Genomic DNA, 24,994 nt, shown 5'->3' on the forward strand with positions numbered 1-24,994 from the left:
GCAAAGAGATTAAAATCTTACACGGACACTGCTACTTAAATCTCAGAATACTCAAATATAAGGTGGACAAAATAATTGAAACAAGAATTTAATAAGAAATCACATTTACATGTTTTTCAAAACTAGCTGTAGTTGTAATCATAGAGCTGATGTAGACATACTGTGAGCAGTATGAAAAGTATGGCAACCACGCTACTGTCTGCAAAAACAAAACAAATTGCAATCTTTAAATGATATCCAGCGCGAATGACGAATCGATAATTCTATAAAGTCAAGACGTCTGTTTTCGTGCACTTTTCATTTAATTTTAACAATGAACTAACAATTCTATCACACAGGGTGACTCAAATTATCTGATACCATTTTCAACAAGTTGTCATATCCATAAGACAAATATAATTTTAATCATACCAAATGAAATAGTTGTAAATTGCAATCTTTAGTTCTTGGTTGGCATTTGTAATAAATGTTATTTTCAACACAATCTGAATTGGCTTTGATTATGTTTAGTTTGCAAAAAAGAAAACAACAACAACAAAACACCCCACACATAGGAGAGGAGACACATACAAAGGTTAAGGGTTGTAATCATAAAGAGGTTGCTAAGATTGATTGATTGGATATAGTTTAACGTCCCTCTTAAGAATTTTTCACCGCCCCCCCCCCTATTTTACACTATGAATGTACTTCTATATAAGCAAATCCTACCTATACAGTTTTGAGATCCGCTACTTCTTGTATTATCTGCAATAGTATTCAATAAACTGTAAATACTGATATAAGCAAAATGTAATGCATAAATTTATGTGATAAATTAGGAATCTACTCACCTTACTGACATCTTGTACCTCTAGTTACTGACCAGTACTGACACCTTGTACCTCTAGTAATTCACCAGTACTGACACCTTGTACTTCTAGTTACTGACCAGTACTGACATCTTGTACTTCTAGTAACTCACCTGTACAGATACCTTGTACTTCTAGTTACTCGCCTGTACTGACACCTTATACCTCTAGTTACTCACCTGTACTGACACTTTGTACTTCTAGTTACTCACCTGTACTGACACTTTGTACTTCTAGTAACTCACCTGTACTGATACCTTATACCTCTAGTTACTCACCTGAACTGACACTTTGTACTTCTAGTAACTCACCAGTACTGACACCTTGTACTTCTAGTTACTCACCTGTACTGATACGTTATACCTCTAGTTACTCACCTGAACTGACACTTTGTACTTCTAGTAACTCACCTGTACTGATACCTTGTACCTCTAGTTACTCACCTGTACTGACACTTTGTACTTCTAGTAACTCACCTGTACTGACACCTTGTACTTCTAGTTACTCACCTGTACTGACACCGTATACCTCTAGTTACTCACCTGTACTGACACTTTGTACTTCTAGTAACTCACCTGTACTGACATCTTATACCTCTAGTTACTCACCAGTACTGACACTTTGTACCTTTAGTTATACACCTGTACTGATACCTTGTACCTCTAGTTACTCACCAGTACTGACACCTTGTACCTCTAGTTACTCACCTGTACTGACACCTTATACTTCTAGTTACTCACCTGTACTGACACCTTATACCTCTAGTTACTCACCTGTACTGACACTTTGTACTTCTAGTAACTCACCTGTACTGACATCTTATACCTCTAGTTACTCACCAGTACTGACACCTTGTACCTTTAGTTATACACCTGTACTGATACCTTGTACCTCTAGTTACTCACCTGTACTGACACCTTGTACTTCTAGTTACTCACCAGTACTGACACCTTGTACCTCTAGTTACTCACCTGTACTGACACCTTATACCTTTAGTTACTCACCAGTACTGACACCTTATACCTCTAGTTACACACCTGTACTGACACTTTGTACTTCTAGTAACTCACCTGTACTGATACCTTATACCTCTAGTTACTCACCTGTACTGACACTTTGTACTTCTAGTTACTCACCTGTACTGACACCTTGTACTTCTAGTTACTCACCTGTACTGACACTTTGTACTTCTAGTAACTCACCTGTACTGATACCTTATACCTCTAGTTACTCACCTGAACTGACACCTTGTACTTCTAGTAACTCACCAGTACTGATACCTTATACCTCTAGTTACTCACCTGTACTGACACTTTGTACTTCTAGTTACTCACCAGTACTGACACCTTGTACCTTTAGTTATACACCTGTACTGACACTTTCTACTTCTAGTAACTCACCAGTACTGATACCTTATACCTCTAGTTACACACCTGTACTAACACTTTGTACTTCTAGTAACTCACCTGTACTGATACCTTATACATCTAGCTACTCACCTGTACTGACACCTTGTACCTTTAGTTATACACCTGTACTGACACCTTGTACCTCTAGTTACACACCTGTACTGATACTTTGTACTTCTAGTAACTCACCTGTACTGATACCTTATACATCTAGCTACTCACCTGTACTGACACCTTATACCTCTAGTTACACACCTGTACTGACACTTTGTACTTCTAGTAACTCACCTGTACTGATACCTTATACCTCTAGTAACTCACCTGCACTGACATCTTATACCTCTAGTTACACACCTGTACTGACACTTTGTACTTCTAGTAACTCACCTGTACTGATACCTTATACATCTAGCTACTCACCTGTACTGACACCTTATACCTCTAGTTACACACCTGTACTGACATTTTGTACTTCTAGTAACTCACCTGTACTGATACCTTATACCTCTAGTTACTCACCTGTACTGACACCTTGTACTTCTAGTAACTCACCTGTACTGATACCTTATACATCTAGCTACTCACCTGTACTGACACCTTGTACTTCTAGTATAGAGAGAGTTCCACTAACAGAGCCCGCCACAAGCAGTAGCGCTCGGCCACTGGGACTTTCACGCGGAGTAATATACCTACATTAGGGAGAAATTCAATCTATGTAACACAGATTAACACAGGTAACAAACAGATGCCGGTATAAGATACTGTTGCTACCCTTTTAGTACATGTATTTCGGAGACTCGGAGGGAAAACTCTTTTATTTTGGAGATTGTTAATACAGTGCATGAATTGGAATTATAAGAATGAAACATTCTTGTTGACGAATTCATCGATATGTAAACTAAGGACATTTTACTTACAAAATGAAAACAAAACTGCTTCGCACGTTTATTCAGTTTGGGAGTGAAATGTCCAGAGTTTACACGTCGATACATTCTTCATAAAGAATGTTTAATCCTATAGTAAAATCGTGGATTCTAAGGCTTAACATCTTGATATTTGAAATGCCATCAAGAGTCCGAAATTCTATGTTTATGTTGGATGGCGTTAGATACACGTACATTTGAATGTTTTCTTACTTTAGATCTTCTGGGTCTAAGCTGCTTAAGGTCCGCTGGTTGAAAGCCTGTATCCACGTTTCCTCCGAGTTCGGTATATCCCAGTATACACTTTCGAAATTAGGTGTGGCCATATCTCCATTAAATGAATATATACTGATAGAACCTGGTCTCTCATTTCCAAGGAAGACTATCAATCTATTGTCATCATGACCAATCGCAAGGCTTTCACTTTCAGGACCCTATACAATGTAGAATTACTAATTAAGGGAATGCTTAGTATTCAGTTAAGGAAGAGTACGTACAAAATAGTAATACTCATAATACTAAAACGTCATCGCATGATCGTCAAGAAAAGAATTTAGACGTGGTAGGGGTTAGATGTATTGGTTAATATACATTTTTGATCTACATGTAAATAGCCATTCTCTCACCAGAGGGCGCGTAACGCAAGCTTCACATGCACCTATGTCAACGCTTGGAATCGCGTGACAATATAATCACATGATATAAACAATCATTCTCGGTTTCCTTTCCCTTTAAAAGTTCAGGCAACAGGTGATACATCAGACTCTTTTCATAGCCAACTGACACTTGAATAAGTGCATATTTACCATTTAGCTGTTTGTCTCTTATTTTACAAGTTTTATCGTATTTTTACAGCCTTTCTTACTTTTGATTCCATGTTTACATTTAAATCTCCACCACGTGTATATCCTATATTCATACGCATATTACGAAGTAGTTCCAAATTTATGATCAGAAAATGGCGATTTTAAACAATTTACAGTAAGCATCAATTTGATTGCACCAAAAACATATCATAATATGACTAAATATTTAGTCCAAAACATAAATGTTGGGTCAAAGAAACTTTTACAAGATATCTGTAAAAAGCCGTTGACAGAGGTGTAGTGCGAGGAGCGCACGGAACTTTGGGTAGAGAATGGTAAATAGCTTGCAAACATATTAAAATACATATAAAATCGTTTACCTTTTGTAATGTTTGATGTTCTGAATAATGTGCGATTTCGCTAAATAATTTAGTCTTTTTGGAATTAGAAATCCAGATAATGTCTACACCTATAGATTTTCTTATATTCTTTATACATCTTAAAAATGATGATAATAATTTAATTCATGCATGTATACACAGCTGAAGTCTGGTTTATATGATTAAGGACAATCTTGGTCATATCTGTCCTTCATTAATTTAAATATTCTAGGTACACGAAGTACTCGGAACTAATAGAACTAGAGACATAGTTAATTACTTTGTTATCAGATCGAGAGTCCATTGTTTCTTTGATGACTGTTTCAGATTCTGGATTGGCATTAAAAAGATCAGGTCTAGAGTGCGCATGGGTATCTTCAACGTCACTTCCGCTATCATATATTCTAGACATTGTATCGGTCCTCCAAACAGAAAATCCTCGACCACCAAATGTGAACAGTTTTTCATAAGTACCGTCAGATAATCGTCCATTCTCTGTAGTTATTTGAAGCCTGCCTATTTCGTACAAACAATTCAATTGAAAGCCGAATATGCTAAACAGATTTATGTTATTATTTCATATTTTATGCATACTGACACACTTCATCTAACTTTTACAACAAAAAAACCCAAATCAAGTAAATGAATAATTATGCAGATGTATTTTTACTATTGGTACAAAAGACATATTATCGCTAGCGGAATGGGAAAACAAACTTACCTAAATTCTCATTGTCCATGATATTATTCACGTTGTTCTCCAACGCCCACCGGCTTACTTCCGAATTATCTATTAGTTATAAGATACAATAGCAATACAGCAACAAGAAATTATCTAAATTAACAATAAAACAAATCCCTGGGAAGGTCCAAACTTAATAGAGGTGGTAAGAAGGTCGTATCAAGAAATGTACAAGTCATGAAGTCTGTATTCATGTAATCTCTCATGGTTGAATTTTAACGTATTGTGTATTTTTTGTGTATTTAGAAAAAAAATGAAATGCATCTTATTTTTAAGTTTTGCCTTGGAAGCTGAGGAGATACACGAAAGATGTAACAAAAATAGTAACGCCTCCAAAACACAAGTCCTTCTAAGACTTGGTTAGGGCCAGATGGTAGCTATGATATGAAAAATTTGTACTTGAAAGTGTGATATCCTTGGCTCGAGCTTCTTCGTTAAAACCAGCTATGTTCAATGTGAAACCAGAATAGTCTTTGCTGTCTCCTTCATTGGCTGTGATAAGGTATTCGACATCGTCCACTTCTACTGCGTGAATGGAATCGGGCTGGAACATTCCATACACCGGTAGGGATCTAATGTTTATTCCTGTTGAATAAATCTATATCATACACTTTTTGATGATAAAAAATAATTAGTTTCACATCATCAATTTGCAGAAATTGGAGCTGATATTTTTTTTCATATCAGTTGAAAGATATAATGATTTACAAAATATTAGTAAAATATTAGAAATTGGAACTATTTTTTTTTCAACATTTGTTTGAAAATATTCAGATATCTGTAAATGTAAATGTGAATTATAGAAGAATCAGGGGACCTCTGTTACCATTGTCTCTGTCGCTTGCATCTAGTTTAGAGTTACTCCAGTTTTTGAAACCTAGTCCGTGAATTGATGTGATATTTTCTGTCTCTAAATCCACAATTGCTATGGCGTTATTTTCCTAAATATTTAAGCAAATACAATTTCAGTACATTTCCATCAATTTTATTTAATGGACATCTATAAAATATAATACAGTACTGCAATTTGTATTGTGTCCTAATCAATTTGATGTCTCTAAAGGGTTTCACATTAAAAGCATAAAATTTTGCAAAATTCCCTCCATCAAAGTAATATCATGGGCTGGTAAAAACCCGACATTCCTTAAACTATTGTAAAAACCAAGAATTATACAATACATATTGTAAGTATGTATTTGATATTGATTGATAAAAGAAATGAATGACATTGTTTCCCCATACATGTATACTGCATTGTGCCTATAAACAATGGAGAAAATTACAATGCACAATGATAGTTTGATGGATTGATTGATTGATTGTGTGTGTGTGTGTCTGTGTGTATATATGTATGTATGTGTATGTATATATATGTGTGTGTGTCTGTGTGTGTGACACATTGGATGTATGGTGATTGTAGAACTATGCCTACTGTATGGTGTCACTATCCAGGGTATCGTACAGGACAAATCAACACTCGTGATCCGCTGTACGACAGACGCATGCACTCAGTGTGACATCACTGATACATTCTTCAGGGTTCACTCGATCTTTACTTATCTTGATTTATATTTTACCTCATACACTACCTTCACTTGTGCATTCATTCTTTTTTACCAATTTATTTGTAACATTGCATTTATTTCCTGAGTGATCTAACCGATTTAAATGGCAGATAACGTTGTCTTAAAGAATTGATCATATAAAAATCTTATAATTGTTTTTTCTTACCTGAAGACAAATATAGGCTTTCTTTTCATCTTTGCTATATGTGACATATTCTGGTTCTAAATCTTGAGAGAATGAATTATTTTGACCTTTGTAAACAAAACGCACACCGGAATTTGACAAGTCATTCCACCTACAAAAGGTTTAACAGATACATGGATTCAAACCGATTACTATATATAAAATGTAATAATGGACACTTGATACCAAAAAAAAAATATATAAAATAAATAAAAGATGCTTGGGTTGAATTCATTTTAAAGTTTAATATTCGGTGGCATTAAGTACAGATATGAAATGTCTATAAAAAAAAAAGTAAGGAAGGAACTTGTAGATTCTCAATGATGGTCAAGAGTTGAAATATATTACCTCTCCCTAAATAACTCTATATAAATTTTCCTCACTGGGACTTGTAAATTTTCTATGACGGTCAAAGGTTGAAATATATTACCTCTCTCTTTCTAACTCAATATAAAGTTCCCCCACTATTTTGGACTTAATTGAGAAATCATGGGAATACTTACAAACTTAAGTTTACTTATAAAAACATAAATTTAGTTTCCATCATTTTTGAAAACGTTTGTTTGTAGAAAATATCGTAAATAATACATGAAAAAAGACATTGGAAACTCATTGCAAGAAGATACTTTTAAATACTTAGAGGACAATATAAACTCACTGCAACTCACTGCAAGACGATACTTGTAAATGTTTCATTAAAGTCTTGGAATTGGGAGTTATTATTATAGTTGTTTGTGATAGAATACTAAAGATTGAACGTAACACAGAAATTCATTGTTACAGAAAGCTCTTCACAACTGTACATGATTTGGTAACACTATTTGTATCGTTAACCCTGGATTTATAATCCCGAAACTCACCGAATTTACATGAATCCCCCAAGATGCTCATTCAAAGTCATACCTGTCATTAAAGTAGTGAAAATTCAGTTTTTTATATGAGTAGTTTAAGTTAGAGATGTGATCAGCGTCGAGGAATTTCAAAAGTCCTATTCCTCCTTCGGGGTCAACTAAACTGCCCTCTCTGGCGAATGCTTCTGCCTCCAATGCGATTAGAACAGTTCTACAGTCGGACGTCGGCAGAAGCATGTCTGGTAGAGGGCCGACTGAAATACAGGATAAGTGGAATATTTAGCGAGACACAAATTTTAAGTAGCGATTTTTAAAAACAAAATTGGTAAACATATATTTAGCGACAGCTAATTTTAGCGACTTTATAATTCCTGGAAAAATAACTATTACCTCCGATATGGAATATATTGTCTGCGATTAGTCCAAGACTCATGTGGATGAAAATGAAATTGTTTACTAATACTTTTTCATCGAACTTCACTTAACACAATAATTCATGAACCAGTAAGTATCATTATGTGGCATATATAATTCTCTGTAGGATGTGATATTATATATAATAAGGATTTCTGAAGAAAAAATGAATCTTTTATTCATCAAATAAAATGTCATATTTTAAGATTCAGCAAAATTAAAACGTTTGACATTTGTTCGAGGAAAGTCTCCACAAATGCTTATAAAAAGCGCCAAATATTATTGCATTGAATACGCTATGATTTGTTACGATTTTCAAAAAGAATTGTTAGATAACGAAAATCACTATATACCTGTAATATTCAAAACTGCTTCCATAGAGTTGGTATTCATATCATACTTCTTGAAAACCACCAGTCTTCCAGCCTCTCTGTTGTGATTGTTATCCAAAGCCACAAAAACATGACCTCCACAGAATTCGACGTCAGTTGGATCAAAATCTCCCAAAAAGTGATGAAAAACAACCTTTGGATTTACAATGTCTGATATATCGACGACATTGAGTTTGGACGCCCCTGCAATTATTGATAGATGTGATCAGTAGACTTAACATTGCGTGAGGTGCTCAATCTTTCTATAAATTAAATTAGAATGGTGCACTCTTAGAATGTTATCGTTTTGAATTCATTTGTTTTCATTCTGGGATCACGAGAACATCATCTGTGTCAGTATGTACATAATTTATTCTGCCAAGGTTTGTACCTTACAATTTCTCTGTTGAGGTTTGGTTATATAAACCTATATCTGAAAAATCACAATTTCTCACATATTCACATATCCCTATACATTTAATCTGCAGTTTATGAATATGATAAAATAAAGTCAACTATAAAAAAAGTATTTACCAACAATGTACACGAATTTGTCCTGCGGATCATAAGCTAGCTGTTCGGCAGATCCACTTTTTAACGTGAATACAGGTGCCCCCATGGCGGTGTATGATGACGGTATATTTAAGGTAGAAATTTTGTTCAGATGAATATTTTCGCACTGAACGTATACTGCCACTAAGAGCTGTGAGAATAATAACAGATTTTGGATCGCCTTGATATAATTTTCCATGCTGAGGACAGACATCGCAGCAAAAGTATAACTTGGCAATAAAATTACCTACATATACGCATTTTTCAGTGTCATGTGATTAGTCACGTGCTCTACGTTAGATTCCACCTTAAGCGCACCAAATCAAACATCGAATGTCAGACTTCGACATTTCCTTAAATAAACGTAGCATCACATTAAACTTCAATTCAAAACGCACAGGTGACTTTAGATAGCTCGAACTTCGATCTCTCCAAGTTCTTCTTGATCTCGCAAACTGAAATCACGGCCCCGATTGTTCTCTCGATCAAGTTAGGCAAATTAGACAAATTTACTCTGGATATCGTCAACGTTTGATCTCTTAAAGTTCTCAATCTCTCGAAGAGAAAATTTGAGTCCCGTATAACATATTCCTTGTTTTTCACTCTCGATCTCTTGAGGTGGTGGTAGCGTATCATTACTTAAGCGTGTAATTACTTACCTTGATAACGGTGAATGCCTGGGACTAGCCCGGCAGTGTTAATTATGTGTTTATACAGGTGACACATCCCCTGTGGTTCTTCGTGGGCGGATAGTTAATTATTTGATTGGTCGGTTTAACCTTCCATGTGTGCATTGTTTTTGTTGTATAATTCAACTAAATATAGATAAAATTTACGACTTGTAAAAATATGATTTAGAGACATGCCAAGTAAATATCGTTATTTATTTAAACCAGAATTGATCAAAGAATTGGATAAGTTATATGAAGAATATGTTTTGGTTTCAGCTGACAAATTTGTAACAACATTGTCTTTGTTTGTAAGGCTCAACTGTATTGCAAACGAACTTTAATTCCACATTTTGTTATCCTACTTATACTTCATCAGTCTTTGAAAAGATGAAATTCTTCAAAATCATGCGTCCGTTTTAGACACATATAATATCTCAGTCAATGGGATGGATGGATATGAATTACCTTACCTATACTAGATTGCTAAACTTCACAAAAACCCTTACAAACAAAAATACAATGTTGGAGTCAGTAAATGTTCCACCAAGATCAGGTCTTTCTTCCTCACAAAAATATTAACAGCCGTGAAAGGGAAACTTCAGACGTTCTATGCCACAACATACGCCAGAAGTAGTGTAACTCAAATGTGGACTCTAAAATATTCCAAAGAGCTTATAATAAATTTGAAATTGCAAAACTTTTTTCAAATTATCAACATCAAAAGGTATGACTTTTTATCACTTACCACAATTCCACCTACAAGTACTTTGAAGCTAAAATACAGAATATGCTGGACTTCCTCATTGACAATATCATCGTAGTTTTTGGTGATCAGGTCCTCCAACAGTCTGTAGGAATTCACATGGACATGAATTGTGCTCCTTTGTTAACTGACCTGTTTTTATATTTTGAGGAAGCAGAGTTTATTCAAAAGCTTTTACTTGAAAAGAAAAAATCTCTTGATGTGGCCTTCAACTCCACATTTGAATATATCAACAACGTTTTATCTATTAACAATAGTCATTTTCATTCATTTGTCGATTCGATATCACACGGGTAAACGCGTAATCGGCTATTCGGCTGTTATCGGACACTCGGTTCAATGTTGTTTATGTTTGGGAAACATAGGGTAAGTTCATACGTGGTTTTTTATTGATAAAAACACATTGTATGCAGCATTAATTCTAATACTAAATAGGTACATGATCATCCTTGCATCAGCTAAAAGCGCACATCAAGCACTTCCCATTTAAGAGATTAACAGCACCGAAAATAGAAATTTCGTTATGCATTCCGTAAAAATCTACCAAAAAATGCGATACTAGAGCAGTACAGAATTTATTTAAGAAGGGATATTCATTTGTATTTTTAAACTTAGATAAATAATCCTTTAGGAAACGATAAATCGATATAAACTTACAGTAAGAGAACAATATAGTTTATTAGAACATCGAGTGGGATAAAAACATGTTATCGGCAATCAGGTTAATGTTATCGGAAAATTCGGTTTTTCAGAATTTATGTTATCGGAAATAAGGTTTCAATCGTGTTTTAAAATACCTTATACATCATTTACTAAACACTAAATTGGTGTTTTGATAGAAAATTCGTGAAACTCGTGTTAAGTGTCTGGGAAGAAGTAATGAAAGGCGAAGATAACGAACAGTGATCAATTCCACAACTCCTACAATCGATACAAAATGAATAGTCGGACAAACACGGACCTCTTGACACACCAGAGGTGTAATCAGGTGCCTAGGAGGATAAGCATTCCCTGTCGACCGGTCACACCCACAGTGAGCCCTATATCCTGATAAGGTAAGAGTTATTCCGTAGTCAAAATCAGTGTGCCAAGAACGGCTGAACAATCGGTATGAAACACGTCAGACAGCATTTGACCCAATGATAGGTTGTATTGACAAACTATATCGTTATAACGATAATAGAATTTGCGAAATGCTGACTTCAATCGAGACTATTGAAACCACTGTACCATCAACTTGTTTGTTAGCAGCTTACCTCGATTTAAAAACGGACTATATGCAGGACAAGCTCTTGCGTATCGAATCAGTTGAGAAATATAAACACCATATACAGGGGATAATGGAATATTGCTACATAAATATGGGAAGTTGACGATGGAAAAGCTGAAATCATCCCGTTTGTCATACAGTTGATTTAATGTCTACTTTCAATACAATATTTAAGTATGAAGCAGAAGTGGACGACTCAGTGGTGTCTTTTATTTCGAGTTCACCGGAATATATCGAATCGACATATGAATGAAAGATATTATTGTTAATAGACAAAACGTCGTCGATATATCTAAATGTCGAATTGAAGGCGACAGCAAGAGATTTTCTCTTCTCACGTAGAAGATTTTGAATAAATTCTGCTTCATATTAATTTAGAAACAGGTCAGCTAATAAAGGAGCATAATTCGTGTCCATGGGAATTCCAACAGACTGTTGGAAGACCTGATCACCAAAGACCACGAATATATTGTCAATGAGGAACTCTAGCATATTTTTTATTTCAACTTCAGAGTACTTGTGTGTTGAATCAGAGTGGTGTTTAACAAAGTAAGTTTCTGGATGACTGATCACTAGATATGATATTTCCTTTTTCCATTTTTGTTGAAGAAGCAACTGTTTATGATGTCAAAGAGTCTAGTCTTTAATTTATCGCGAGTAACGGTCGTGTATAGTGTTGAAAAGTCATTGGTCATGATGTTATTGATTTAGGAAAAGTTTTGCGATTTCAGGTTTACTAAAAGTTCTTTAGAATTTTTTAGAATCCACATTTGATTAACACCTCTTCTGGCATATGTAGTCGCACAGTACGTTTGAAGTTTCTCTTTCACAGTTGTTAATATTTTCGTGAGGAGCTTGGTAGAGCACTTATTGGATCTAGCAATGTATCTTTGTAAGGGTTGTTATGTAGTTTAGGAATCCAGTATAGGTACGGTAACTCATATACATTTGACTCATTGACTGGAATATTAAATGTGTCTAAAACTGAAGCATGGTTTTGAAGAATTTCATCTTTTGAGAGGGCAGTTAGAGTATAAGTACAATTACCAAAAGTGGAATTAATGCCAAGTTCGTTTAATATACAGTTGTAATAATGAGCCTTACAAAGACAATGGTGTTACTAGCTTTGTCAGCTGGAACCAAAACATATTCCTCATGTATAATATCTTAATTCTTTTATCACTTCTGGTTTACTAATCACAGAAGGATAGATGGTATACACTTTTGTTTTAATATGTCTAATGAGGGATTTTAATTTTCCTCTGATGCTTTTAACCCATTCTGACAATCTATCAAGTTCTTCTTTTTCATATTTAGCCCATCGTCTGGCATAATCTTTGACAGAATTCATAATAGAGATGAAGTTCTGTCGTCAATTAAAAGACCGAGGTTCTTTGTATTTAGGACTTTTAGAATAAGTGATTTGAGGTCCTCATTTTCAACTATATCAACATCACCAGTAATCACATGTCCAGCCGGACTATATCAACATCACCAGTAATCACATGTCCAGCTGGACTATATCAACATCACCAGTAATCACATGTCCAGCTGGACTATATCAACATCACCAGTAATCACATGTCCAGCTGGACTACAGTTGAAAGAAGATGAAGAACAAGAACACGTAGGTGTATTACGTATAAGATGATTTATACGATGAGTTTATTAATTTGGATACTAGGTTTTTTTTAAGAAGAAACTACTGAAAGGTGAAGATACCGAGCATTGATCAATCTCATAACTCCTATAAGGAATACAAAATAAGGAGTTCGACAAACACGGACTACTGGACATACCTGAGAAAGGAGTAAGCTGTGCAAAACTGCATCTGGTGTTTATATTTCTCAACTGATTCGGTACGCAAGAGCTTGTTCTGCGTATGTTTACTTTTTGAAATCGAGGCAGGCTACTGACAAACAAGTTGATGTTACAGGGATTTCATCAGTCTCGTTTTAAATAAGCATTTCGCAAATTCTATGGTTGTTATAACGATCTAGTTTCCCATTACAACCTGTCATTGGGTCAAGTTTGATACGAATTGTTGGGCCGTTCTTGGCACACTGATTTTGACCACGGATTACTGTTTTACCTTATCAAGGTATCGGACTCACCGCGGTGTGACCGGTCGACAGGGGATGCTTACCCCTCCTAGGCACCTAATCCCACCTATGGTTTATACAGGGTCCGTTTTTGTCCAACTTTTAATTTTTTATTGCTTATAGGAGTTATGAGATTAATCAATGTTCGTTATTTTCACCTTTCCATGATGATATCAACCCTCGCCTAATCTCAGCCATCGGGCTAATGAAAAGGTGAAAATAAGGAATATTGGAGGATCTGGTTGATATGGGATGTGATATAAATTTGGCCGTGTATTACCTTTTAAGTTTTGCCAGGTTATTGAAGCTTTCAAGGCTGATATGGTGACTCTTAGTTCTAAAAGTTCTTAAAAGTGCTTATCAATGGGGAAAAAACCTACTCGGGAGCGAAATGAACTGGAATGACAACTAACAAAGTGTGTTCTGAATATTTTTATTACAAAGGAACATGCAAGTGAATGTAAAATTCTAGAGAGTATACAATATCAGTAGGTTATGAGTACACATAAAGGATGTAATAATATTAAGTGATAATATGTCCTATAAAACGCACACAACGACACGCAAATGTGTTATAAAACGCACACGACGACACACAACTGTCCTATAAAACGCATACGACGACACACAACTAAAATATCTGAAAAAGATTAACCAAGGAGAAATCAGTTCAAAATGAAATAAAATGATCAAATTTCAGATTTTTTAGTTTTTGATTTGAACGAACCAAAAAGCAAAAGTACTGATCGAACCAGAGAGAAAAAGTACTGATCCCGGTGAAAATTGATAGAAAATATTAATATAATCTGCTGATTGTGTGCAGCTTATTTGATGTAATTGCTATCAACAAATTGGTTTGTTTGATAAATTGATTTGATTTGTAAGCCATGTTACAACAAGGGAATATAGTTTTCTGATGAAAATGTTATCTATTACCACTTTTTATCACTCATTTGGACTTGGTTCAAATTTGAAAAATCGCATTATTTCTTAATTATGGCCATTTTAAAAAACATATACATAATGTATTTCTCTAATACATTCATTTTTAATTGACATGATTCTTTAATATTTAAGGTGTATATTAAAAGAAATAAACAAATAGTGTTTAGAATTTTTAAGAATAGCATTTTAGTTTAAAAGATATAACGTCCTTTGGGCATCTTATATTAGATATTCATATCATGCACGAAATTACTGCGCAATTTGGATTTTTAAAAACTTTAATTTGCAAACAAAACACCCTTTTTCATCCCGAAGAATAACAACCATAATAATTGAGAGCTTTCATCACTTTTTCGGTGATGAAATCAAACATCATATGAGGTATTTTAACGAACCGTTTAGTAAAATTTGGTGAGAGGAGTCACCTTAATTAAAAGGGCACAGAAGTGCAATTACAAAACGGGCCGAGATCAGTTCTTTCTCTCACAGAATGGACAGTTTTCATGTATGCTGATATGAATATTTTTTGGAACGGTCGTAAATGGTTTTTTCATAATGAATATATCAGCCCAATATAATTACATTAATGTTTCAATCGAAAAGATTAATAATTTATTTTATAACAGAATTTGAACTTACCGTGCTTTGTTTAGATGGAATACTTAGTATTTACCCTACGACTGGGATTTTTATGTTGGGATCTGAAAATAAACAGATATTAGTTTATTGTATTGCAGTCATTCACGGTAATCAACATAAAATGCACAGCGTATCTACGACACATGCCATCTTTCTAGAAAGGTAAGAAGTCTAATAATTCCAAAATTTCGATCTGATTTTCAAGGAACGAAAATTTACTTTGATGTTCGAGTCCTGTCACTCTTAATAAGGTCAGCGTTCCACTTACGGCTCCTGCTACGAGTAACAAAGGTTGACCATTCGGACTATGCTCAGGGGGGATAAATCTATAGACAGTAATCCAATTTGTTAAATTCAAAACAATGGTTATAGATTAATAAAATATGGAAGCTTGTAACTTGGATTACCTTATATCTTCGGGATCTATACTACTGATAGATCTTTGTTTAAAAGCATCCCTCCAAGTTTCTTTTGTATCCGAGACATCCCAGAATACACTCTCTAACGAGGCACTGGTCATGTCTCCGTGGAAAGAGAATATACTTATAGAACCAGGTCTCTCGTTTCCAATGAAGACAACGATTTTGTTCCCATCGTGAACTACAGCTGAGCTTTCTGTCTCAGGTCCCTATGGTACAGAGTTGGGAGATACATATTTGATAAATGATTTATCATTCATACATCTAATTTAGTTTTGAAGACGAATTTCATGCAAATATGTACAATTAAAAAATCCATATGCTTTCAAATGAAGTTTTGCTTGGTTTAATATGTGGGGTAGTTATGAATTGCTCCTTAAAAGCAAAATCACCATTCCATGCTATTTAAGGACACATAGGTCCGATTACGAAAAATATTTTAAAAATAATGAAGAAAAACAAGAAACCTTGTTATCAGAACGGAGATCAGCTGTATGTCCAATAATTTCGTCACTCTGCATTTCAGCGTTGAATAAATGGGGTTGCAACTGCGCAAGCGCGTCTTCAATGTCGCTTCCACTATCATATACCTTAGTCATTGAATCAGTGTGCCATATTGAGAAGCCACGTCCACCAAACGTGTACAATTTGTCGTATGTTCCATCAGGAAGTTTTCCATTTTCTGTTGTAACTTTCAATCTACCTATGTGCAATGAAATCAGTCTATGGATGGACGGGTATCATTGAAAATAAATGAACTTATTTTTCTTCACCTTTGATTTATCATATTAAAGAATATCTAATTTCAATTTCTTTTGTTGCAGGTATATTGCAAGTAGGAGATTGAAAATACTGTAAACCGTGATATTCAAGAAATGAATCATTTCGTTTTTGAACATGAAGATATGAACTGCGGAGGATATACTGGTGTGAAGCGTCAGGTATTGTATGAACTGCGGAGGATATACTGGTGTGAAGCGTCAAGTATTGTATGAACTGCGGAGGATATACTGGTGTGAAGCGTCAGGTATTTCTTATATTCACATTCTACTTTAATTTCTCTGGTGTAGCATACCTCCTTAATTTCTCTCGGATGCATTCTTTACAAAAGCATCGCATTCATGAGGAAATGGCTATCAATGCAATTGGTAATACCAAAGATATCAGAGGCAAAAACATTGGAAATGTATTTTGATTCTTACCTAATTTAGAGTCATCCTGGATATTTGAAATGTTTCTTGCAATTGCCCATTTTTGTACCTCAGAATTCGCTGCAATGAGAGAGAGAGAGAGAAAGAGAGATAAAGATTAATATTTGTTACCTAGATAATTCAATCCATGATGAAAGGCACGAAACTTATGCAAAATGAAACGAACCTGATAGTGTCAAATTCCTGACGCAAATTTCCTCAGAAAACCCAGGAGAAGATAGCGGTAAACCTGAGTAGACTTTGCTGTCTCCTTCATTTGATGTTACTAGATATTCCACCCCGTGTACATTGACCACGTGGATAGAATCTGGTTGGTAGATTCCGTGAACAGGCCAGCTTTGGATGAATATGCCTTTTAATATTCAACAATGTATATTCCTGTTAATTTTCAACATTATAAGGTAGATGGATATTCTTGTTAATATTCAACAATGTATATCATTTATTATATTTCTGGTAATATTCAACAATGTAAATTCATTTTAATATTCAACAATGTATATTCATTTAAATATTCAACAATATATATTCCTGTTAATATTCAACAATGTATATTTCTTTTAATATTCAACAATGTATATTCATTTTGATATTCAACAATGTAAGGTAGATGGATATTCCTGTTAAAGCTATATATACCGTAATCTTTGGATATTATCGTAGGACAAAACACATGTTTTATATCAAGGTATAAAAATCATATACTTATTATGCAATTTAACTAAATCGGATTAAAAAGTAATTTCTTATCTAATTATGTATTCTCCGAGTCGGATAGTAAACACCCTATTTTGAAATACTCATGATCACGTGACGTTGCACGCGGAATTTCGAAAGTCAACAACTACATGGCGACGTGAAAGCGTAGACGGCCTGCAGGCTACTGGTGGGACACATTCAGCGATAAAAGACAGTCAGACGGAAACAGGGTAGAGAGCGACTTTGAGCAATGGAAAGGGAGGGGGTTGAATTTCATGTTTGATATGAAATCACCATTCAGTAGGATTACATACTGTAAACGAAATCCCCATCTCCAATGTTGTTTCTAATAATATTTTTCTCGTACGCATCCACCTTAAACGTCATTACTTCATAAATTTGCATTAGAAAATAGTAATTTTCTCTTTACATTGAGTAGACCTGGCCCTAAGACCATAAACTGATAATAGACTTCAGTCAAAACTTTGATTACTTATATATCTTAAGATTTATCTAGCACAAATGTTTAAAAAAAAAAACCTGCAGGTTTATACAAAATTCAAATACAATCATATATACTGAAAATGTTATTTGTTTATGAAAATTATTTCAAAAGTTAGCTGGATTTGAAATTTAGACTTTATTTAAATCTTTTCTCAGTTTGGTCTTGAGGCCAGTGCTCCTTTAATACCCGTATATGATTTGTCGAAATTGTCAAATCGTAATATTTTTCATAGTTTATCATACTGACAAAATTTTGGTTTGGTTTCAACATCGAACAAAATACTGTTCAGTACAGCACCTTTCATATTCAACAATGAAGGGGTATATGGATATCCCGAGTTAGATGAGGACCATGAAATTGATATTGTTTTTCATTTTGGGGGTTACTACATAGAGAGAAAACAAGCCCTCCGAGACGGTAGGCACTAGACTGCATTGAAGAACAGTCACGTTTGCAGGTTAGTGTAGTCCTCTCATTGAAGAACAGTCACGTTTGCAGGTTAGCGTAGTCCGCTCATTGGTACACTTCTGACGTTTTGTGTATTTCTAATTTGTGCTATGTATTATAGCTGAGTGATTAGTTGATTGTTTTAGCGTCCCTCTCGAAAACCTTTTACTCATATGGAGACGTCATCATTGCCGGTGAAGGGCTGCAAAATTTAGGCCTTTGCTCGGTGTTTACGGCCTTTGAGCAGGGAGTGATCTTTATCGTGCCACACCTGCTGTGACACGGGGCCTCAGTTTTTGCGGTCTCATCCGAAGGAAAGCCCCATCTAGTCACCTCTTACGACAAGCAAGGGGTACTGAGGACCTATTCTAACCCGGATCCCCTCGGGATGTATTATTACTGAAGATGCTTCCAGGAACTACTGGAGCAACACGCACGATTGTATGATCGATCAATACAAAACAATGGTTATTGATCTACATGACGTGATTTTATTTCTGAAAATCATGTCAAAATATAGATACAATTCTGAAGATTGCATTGTAAGTTAAAATGTACGATTATTTCAGAAAGACTTTAAAATTCAAAATAGAATAAAATAAAAACGAAGAAAGTGGACTGCATCTGGAACTTTTTTGTGTAGACCGAAGTCATAGCGGTTTGAAATTTATATTGCGGTAAAGATTGTATTTGGATTATGGCAGACGATGGGTTAAATATGAAAAAACAACTTGAGATACCTTGTCAGAATGGATAAAAAGTATATAGGGCGAATATCAAACTCACGTATTAAACACATCAAAAGAAAAGTGCGTACCATCTTCTGTGTTTAGTAAATATATGTATACCTCCATCTTTGTCGCTTGGATCCAGTCTGAGTTGACTCCAGTCCTTAAAACCGAGACCGTGTATAGTTGTTATGTTTTCCGTTTGTAAATCCACAACAGCAATGGCATTGTTTTCCTAAGTTAAATCAATATCAAAATGATTAATAAAGTTTTGAAACAGTTAGAGTCAATATTCTCTACAGCAGATATTGTCTAATCAAAATTCCTACAAACTTTAATATTTTACATACATACTATATCATATCATGGTTTTTTTGGTTTTTTTTTTTAGATTTGATTGGGTTTTCTTTTTCGTCCCGTCGATAATTTTTTACTCATATTGAGACGTCATCATTTGTTGGAGATATATCACAAATTTAGACCTATGCATTGAGGGTTCCTTAACATGCCAACACGGAGCTTCCGTTTTGAAGGTGATATCCATGATTCTCACTTCTATATGCCAAGCGTTTGGCGAAGGAGCAATCACTACCTATGTTTACGCCTTAGGTTTGACCCGGTCATGGCACGAGCGGAGCTCGCACTCACTACCTCTCGGTTGCGAAGGGGATTTAGATTATGCTTAGTGAGGTTTATTCATTTATTCCTCTTTTAGTATGAAACTATGAATATCTATAAAATGCACAAATGCATAATTATGATAGAATTCGGTCAACTTCAATCTCTGAAGCCTCATAATTGTATATTTTAAAGGATTAATTGTATATCTGATCAGGATATAGGGCTCACGGCGGGTGTGACCGGTTAACAGGGGATGCTTGCTCCTCCTAGGCACCTGATCCCACCACTGGTGTGTCCAGGGGTCCGTGTTTGCCCAACTATCTATTTTGTATTGCTTGTAGGAGTTATGAGATTGATCACTGTTCGTTATTTTCACCTTGCATGTAGCACATCGTGTTTTATTTTTCAACCAGACACCAAACACAATGTAACATTAAACTTTGAAATGCCAGCCAAACTTCAAAAAAATTATGTCCTCGACTCAGAAGCTTTTAAAAAGTATTATTATTATTATTTTTATCACAATTTCGTTTACTGATTTCATCCAAATATCAGCAGATATTCGTGCAGTAATACTTACTGTAAACTTCTACAGAATTTGTAATAATTCAAGAATGAAAAGCGATATTGTCATACACACCTACCCAGTGCCCAGATTTTTAATCTAAAGTCAGAGGGTGGTAAAAAGAAGTTAGTTCTAAACACACGATGTCGTTTCATAAATTCCAATGGCAAACACAACATTGTCATCAACATTTATTCGAACAATTTTGATTTAACGTAATCGTGAAGTCTCGCCAAACCACCATTTCACTTACACCAAATCTTGCCTAGAGGCGGTGCATTAAAAAGATGTATGTCGTTGTATTGCAAAGAATGTGCTTGCAGACTCGGCATATCGGATATTACCTGGAGGCAGACATATCGAATATTACCTGGAGGCAGACATATCAAATATTACCTGGAGACAGACATATAGAATATTACCTGGAGACAGAATTAGAATATTACATGTACCTGGAGGAAGACATATCGAATATTACATGTACCTGGAGACAGACATATAGAATATTTCCAGAAGGCAGACATATCGACTATTACCTGGAGGCAGACGTATGCTTTTCTTTCATCTGCGCTGTAGGATAGATATTCTGGTTCTAAATCTTGGGAAAATGTATTTCCCTTTTCTCTATGAATAAACCTTACACCAGATTTTGACAGCTCGTTCCATCTAGAACAAAGAAAAATGCAGATAGAATTTTTTTCTGGTTGTATTCATATTTGTTTTGGCTTAAATGATCTGATAAACTTTTAAAATACAATGTAGTACCCAAATTTTCTTGGTAATCGGTCTTTATTCTGATGTTAAGACAACAATAAATACTTTCAGTAAGTACTCTATCGTACCTGTCGTTAAAGTGGTGAAAATTCAACCTTTTATAAGAGTAGCTGGAGGTTGTTATATTAGAGCTCTGGAACTTTAACATTCCTACGCCTCCTTCAGGGTCGACCAATTCACCATCTCTGGCAAAAGCTTCCGCCTCTAATGCAATCAACACAGTCCTGCAGTCCGAAGTCGGCAGAATCATATCTGGTAGAGCGCCCACTAAAATTGTCATTTACACAAATAATTCTCTAATTCAAAGTTATTAGTCTCCTCCAGCTTTGTCTGTATGTCTGTCCATTCGTCAATCAGCCTGTTTCACTTCGTTTTCCGCACTTTTCTTCGTTTTCGTAATCATAAGATCACTTAATTTCGACTTTATTTTGAAAGTGATTTCGAGTCACCCGATATACCGGTAATTTGATCGTACTTAGTTTTGTTACTATTTATGTGTTTGATTTGTGACCAAGCACGTGCGTAGAATGGCTATGCAGTTGTGAGTTAGGAGAGTTGATTCTATAGACAGTGTTTGTCATTGTCTCTATGTCAGATACTTATGACATAAACTGTAAATGAATAAAAACTAATGACAATAATTTAATCGTGTGTGCAGTCTGGTGAAATCGCATTCACTTAGTTCCGTTGATGCTTACTATATAATATCAACACTGCACCATTTGTAGCTCATACTGATTATTTGAGAGTTTGTGTTTACACAATGTTTGAAATCACTTTGTTGATTATCGTAGTCACATGACCTGCCCAAATTTGTGATACGTCGGGTACTACTACATGAGGGGAAACATAAATATCACAAGATCTGGAAACGTTGGATCTATACTTTTATGGAAGAATTTTGTCAATAAACTCTGGAACGCTTGCTCCAGAGTTACTGCTTGCCACTTTAATGTTGTTTCATATATGAAGTGAAGTCTGTACGCTATGATTGAATTTCACTTGATTAGTAATTAGCGTAAAATTAATTAAAAATCTACTTTCGATAAGCTACCCTGAAATAGTAAAAATGAGAGTAAAGTGGTGGGCACGCTTTGGCGGATCTAAGCCAGTACTTAAAAAAAAAAATCATGATAACTTTTTGGGGTGAAGGTTGTCTATGTTGTGTGGTGGTTTCTGATGACAAAGCATATACCAACGATTGTTAAAAAGAAATCAAATAAATTCTATTTATAGACTGGAAGAACACTTCACCTTGAGATTCAATCTGTAATATCAGGAACTGTACAAGGTGTAAAGATAAGACTTAATTTTCTTCTTTCTTTTACTATAATACGAAGGAAAATAAATCATACGCCTGATCACGATGTCATGTCATCAAGAACACCTCAAAACTGTAATATATAACCGGAAGTGACCTACCAGTGATATTGAGAACAGCCTCCAGTGTGTTAGATTTGACGTCATACTTCTTGAAAACGACGAGTTTACCCATTTCCCGGTTTTGGTTATTATCCAGAGACACAAATACATGGTCACCACAAAATTCCACGTCAGTCGGGTCAAAATCGCCCAAAACTTGGTGATACACAATTCTGGGGTTATCGACTTGAGATATGTCGATGACGTTTATTTTAGCAGCCCCTGTACAGAAAATCAAGAAATAAAGTCCGTGTTTCTATATAATGTCAAAAGATTTTTCTTCTTCATATAACATATCCGAATTTAATACAAATATCATACAAGAAAACTTAATGACGCAAGCGTCAAATTCAGCCGCAACTTCTTGGTACATTGTAACTATGTAAATCAAAACATTTAGAATTTTTTTTCTGTAATTAATAAACCTGGAATATTTTTCAAAGACAGAATGTTAGCAATTACGAATATTATATCAAGAACATGATATGCTTGCAAGGTTAACTTTTAAGAGATGCAACAACAACAACAAAAAGCATACAAATAACAAATACTTAAATGGAGTAACTTGTTTTATTTAGAGTTCCAAAAGTGTCAAAGTTGAAGATATTAAGTAATGTATTTCTTGAAACTCATATAAACAATTTATTTGCCTGGTTTTTATTATTGTTATCATTCAGAATTTTTTATCATTGAGAGGAACTTTTAAAAAGCCTAGGCTAGAGAAAATTTGAAATCACACTAAAATTCCCAACAATACATGAGTTTGGCTATGGAACAAATAGAAAAATATTCAATGATGAAACCGTCCCCGCAACAGATACAGGTATAAATCAATACCGTACTTATATGACTATTGTTTTGTGTTCAGTAACATATGGATATTGAATTAAAAAAAAGAATAAAATAAAGCGTATAACAAAAATAAAATAAAAAGGAAAACCATAAAGTTAAAAAGTACGAACCAACAGATTCCGTAAACGAAAAATTGGGATTTGCAGAAAAAATCCCTTTTATTTATTAATAAAGATATACAATATTCAAATATCAATAATAGTGTTTGATATATAGTTATAAATATGTTTAATAATGTTTATTGATTTATAATGTAGGTCCGCAGTTAACCACGGTCGTCTTTCTAAAACCATAAAATATAATCACCCGCCTCCTGGCGGCCAATAAACAATATTGGCTGTCTATATGAATTTGTGATTAAGTTTTGATAATTTTGGTATTAAATGTAATATCTAACGATAGAGACCTTATAACTTACCTACGATGTATACCATTTTATCCTTAGCATCATACGCCGATTGTTCAGCCGCTCCTCCTTCGAGAGAAAACACCGGCGCTCCATTGTTTGCATAAGAAGATGGAATATATAAAGTGGAAAGTTTTTCTAACCGAATTTTTCCACAATGAATGCATGAAAAAAATAATAATGATAAAACATAGACATAATTGATCAATTGCATTATGAATTTTGAGCTAGTATGAGAAAGGTTTGTATTTGCTGAACAGTTAGTGAAAACTGATATGTTCATATAGATATTTATCTCATTTATTTTACTCCGTTGATCACGTGGTTTGTCAGTGTGTACGTGCTACTGAACACAGAATGCGTGATACTTTACGTTGTAATATAAATCTATGACAACTTCGAAGGTCATCCAAAAATATTTTGTTATTTGGTTTGATTAAGTTCTAAATTGCAGATCGTAGAAGATATTGCTTTTGGTTTTAAATGTGAATTAAATATTCTCTAGCATATAACGTCAATTTTGCAATAATTTGAACAGTTAAAAAGTTGAAAAGCTTTGAATAATTTTTTGCACTATAATATTTCAAAGTGTTATAGTGGCAGATCCAAAGGGGGTTCGGGGATTGCGCCCACCCCCCTTTCGTCAGAAAAGTTTGTTTAAAAAGGATAAGAATAACGCATTTTGAGGATGGAACCCTGTTTTGAAAACCAAACTTAAAGGCAGAACCATGTGAGTATATTCCAGTTCAGTAGTATTAGTGTTTTGTGAAAGTACGGACAAAATCAAGTAACACCCACCATGTAAAGTGCAAGTCTGGTTCTGTCGTATCATAACGTCCTACTTTACATGCAGAGAATGTCGTGAAGTCGCCCTGCTATTAGAATGTATGGGAGTTTAGAAATCCGTGTC

General features: G+C 34.7%; 2 protein-coding genes across 3 annotated transcripts; both read right to left on the minus strand.

Annotated features, from left to right (window-relative positions):
• Window positions 1-74: 74 nt before the first annotated feature.
• LOC125672718 (mesenchyme-specific cell surface glycoprotein-like) lies at window positions 75-10,264 on the minus strand. 2 transcript variants are annotated; one of them, XM_048908941.2, is made up of 12 exons: window positions 9,028-10,264; window positions 8,476-8,697; window positions 7,761-7,962; window positions 6,840-6,969; window positions 5,935-6,049; window positions 5,508-5,693; window positions 5,088-5,156; window positions 4,647-4,882; window positions 3,394-3,614; window positions 2,843-2,946; window positions 709-744; window positions 75-199 (listed from the first exon to the last, which is right to left on the minus strand). In XM_048908941.2, exons 1-12 carry the CDS (start codon window positions 9,257-9,259, stop codon window positions 123-125), a joined length of 1,830 nt encoding a protein of 609 aa, XP_048764898.2. In that variant the 5' UTR covers window positions 9,260-10,264; the 3' UTR covers window positions 75-122. The 2 variants fall into 2 exon arrangements, with proteins under 2 accessions (XP_048764898.2, XP_056023111.1); XM_056167136.1 differs by having other exon boundaries at window positions 9,705-10,225.
• A 4,006-nt stretch (window positions 10,265-14,270) lies between these two features.
• Window positions 14,271-24,364, minus strand: LOC125672773 (mesenchyme-specific cell surface glycoprotein-like). Its single transcript, XM_048908992.2, has 12 exons — window positions 24,097-24,364; window positions 22,827-23,048; window positions 21,473-21,671; window positions 21,167-21,296; window positions 19,565-19,679; window positions 17,232-17,417; window positions 17,057-17,125; window positions 16,322-16,557; window positions 15,843-16,063; window positions 15,655-15,761; window positions 15,436-15,497; window positions 14,271-14,491 (listed from the first exon to the last, which is right to left on the minus strand). Exons 1-11 carry the CDS (start codon window positions 24,296-24,298, stop codon window positions 15,466-15,468), a joined length of 1,719 nt encoding a protein of 572 aa, XP_048764949.2. The 5' UTR covers window positions 24,299-24,364; the 3' UTR covers window positions 14,271-14,491; window positions 15,436-15,465.
• Between the last annotated feature and the right edge of the window lie 630 nt (window positions 24,365-24,994).

Source organism: Ostrea edulis, chromosome 1 (genome assembly GCF_947568905.1).
Source record: "Ostrea edulis chromosome 1, xbOstEdul1.1, whole genome shotgun sequence".
Taxonomy (NCBI): domain Eukaryota; kingdom Metazoa; phylum Mollusca; class Bivalvia; order Ostreida; family Ostreidae; genus Ostrea; species Ostrea edulis.

Bases quoted from the DNA above. Each gene is read 5' to 3' on its own strand.
- LOC125672718 (XM_048908941.2), bottom strand. From the start codon at position 9,259: ATGTCTGTCCTCAGCATGGAAAATTATATCAAGGCGATCCAAAATCTG. The intron at 6,050-6,839 runs GTAAGAAAAAAC...TTAAATATTTAG, and splicing joins AAGCCTATATTTGTCTTCAG to GAAAATAACGCCATAGCAAT. The intron at 5,157-5,507 runs GTACAAATTTTT...TATAACTAATAG, and splicing joins CAAGGATATCACACTTTCAA to ATAATTCGGAAGTAAGCCGG.
- LOC125672773 (XM_048908992.2), bottom strand. From the start codon at position 24,298: ATGCAATTGATCAATTATGTCTATGTTTTATCATTATTATTTTTTTCA. The intron at 21,672-22,826 runs GTAGGTCACTTC...TGACAATTTTAG, and splicing joins GGCTGTTCTCAATATCACTG to TGGGCGCTCTACCAGATATG. The intron at 15,762-15,842 runs GTAATCCAAGTT...TACTGTCTATAG, and splicing joins ATAGATCCCGAAGATATAAG to ATTTATCCCCCCTGAGCATA.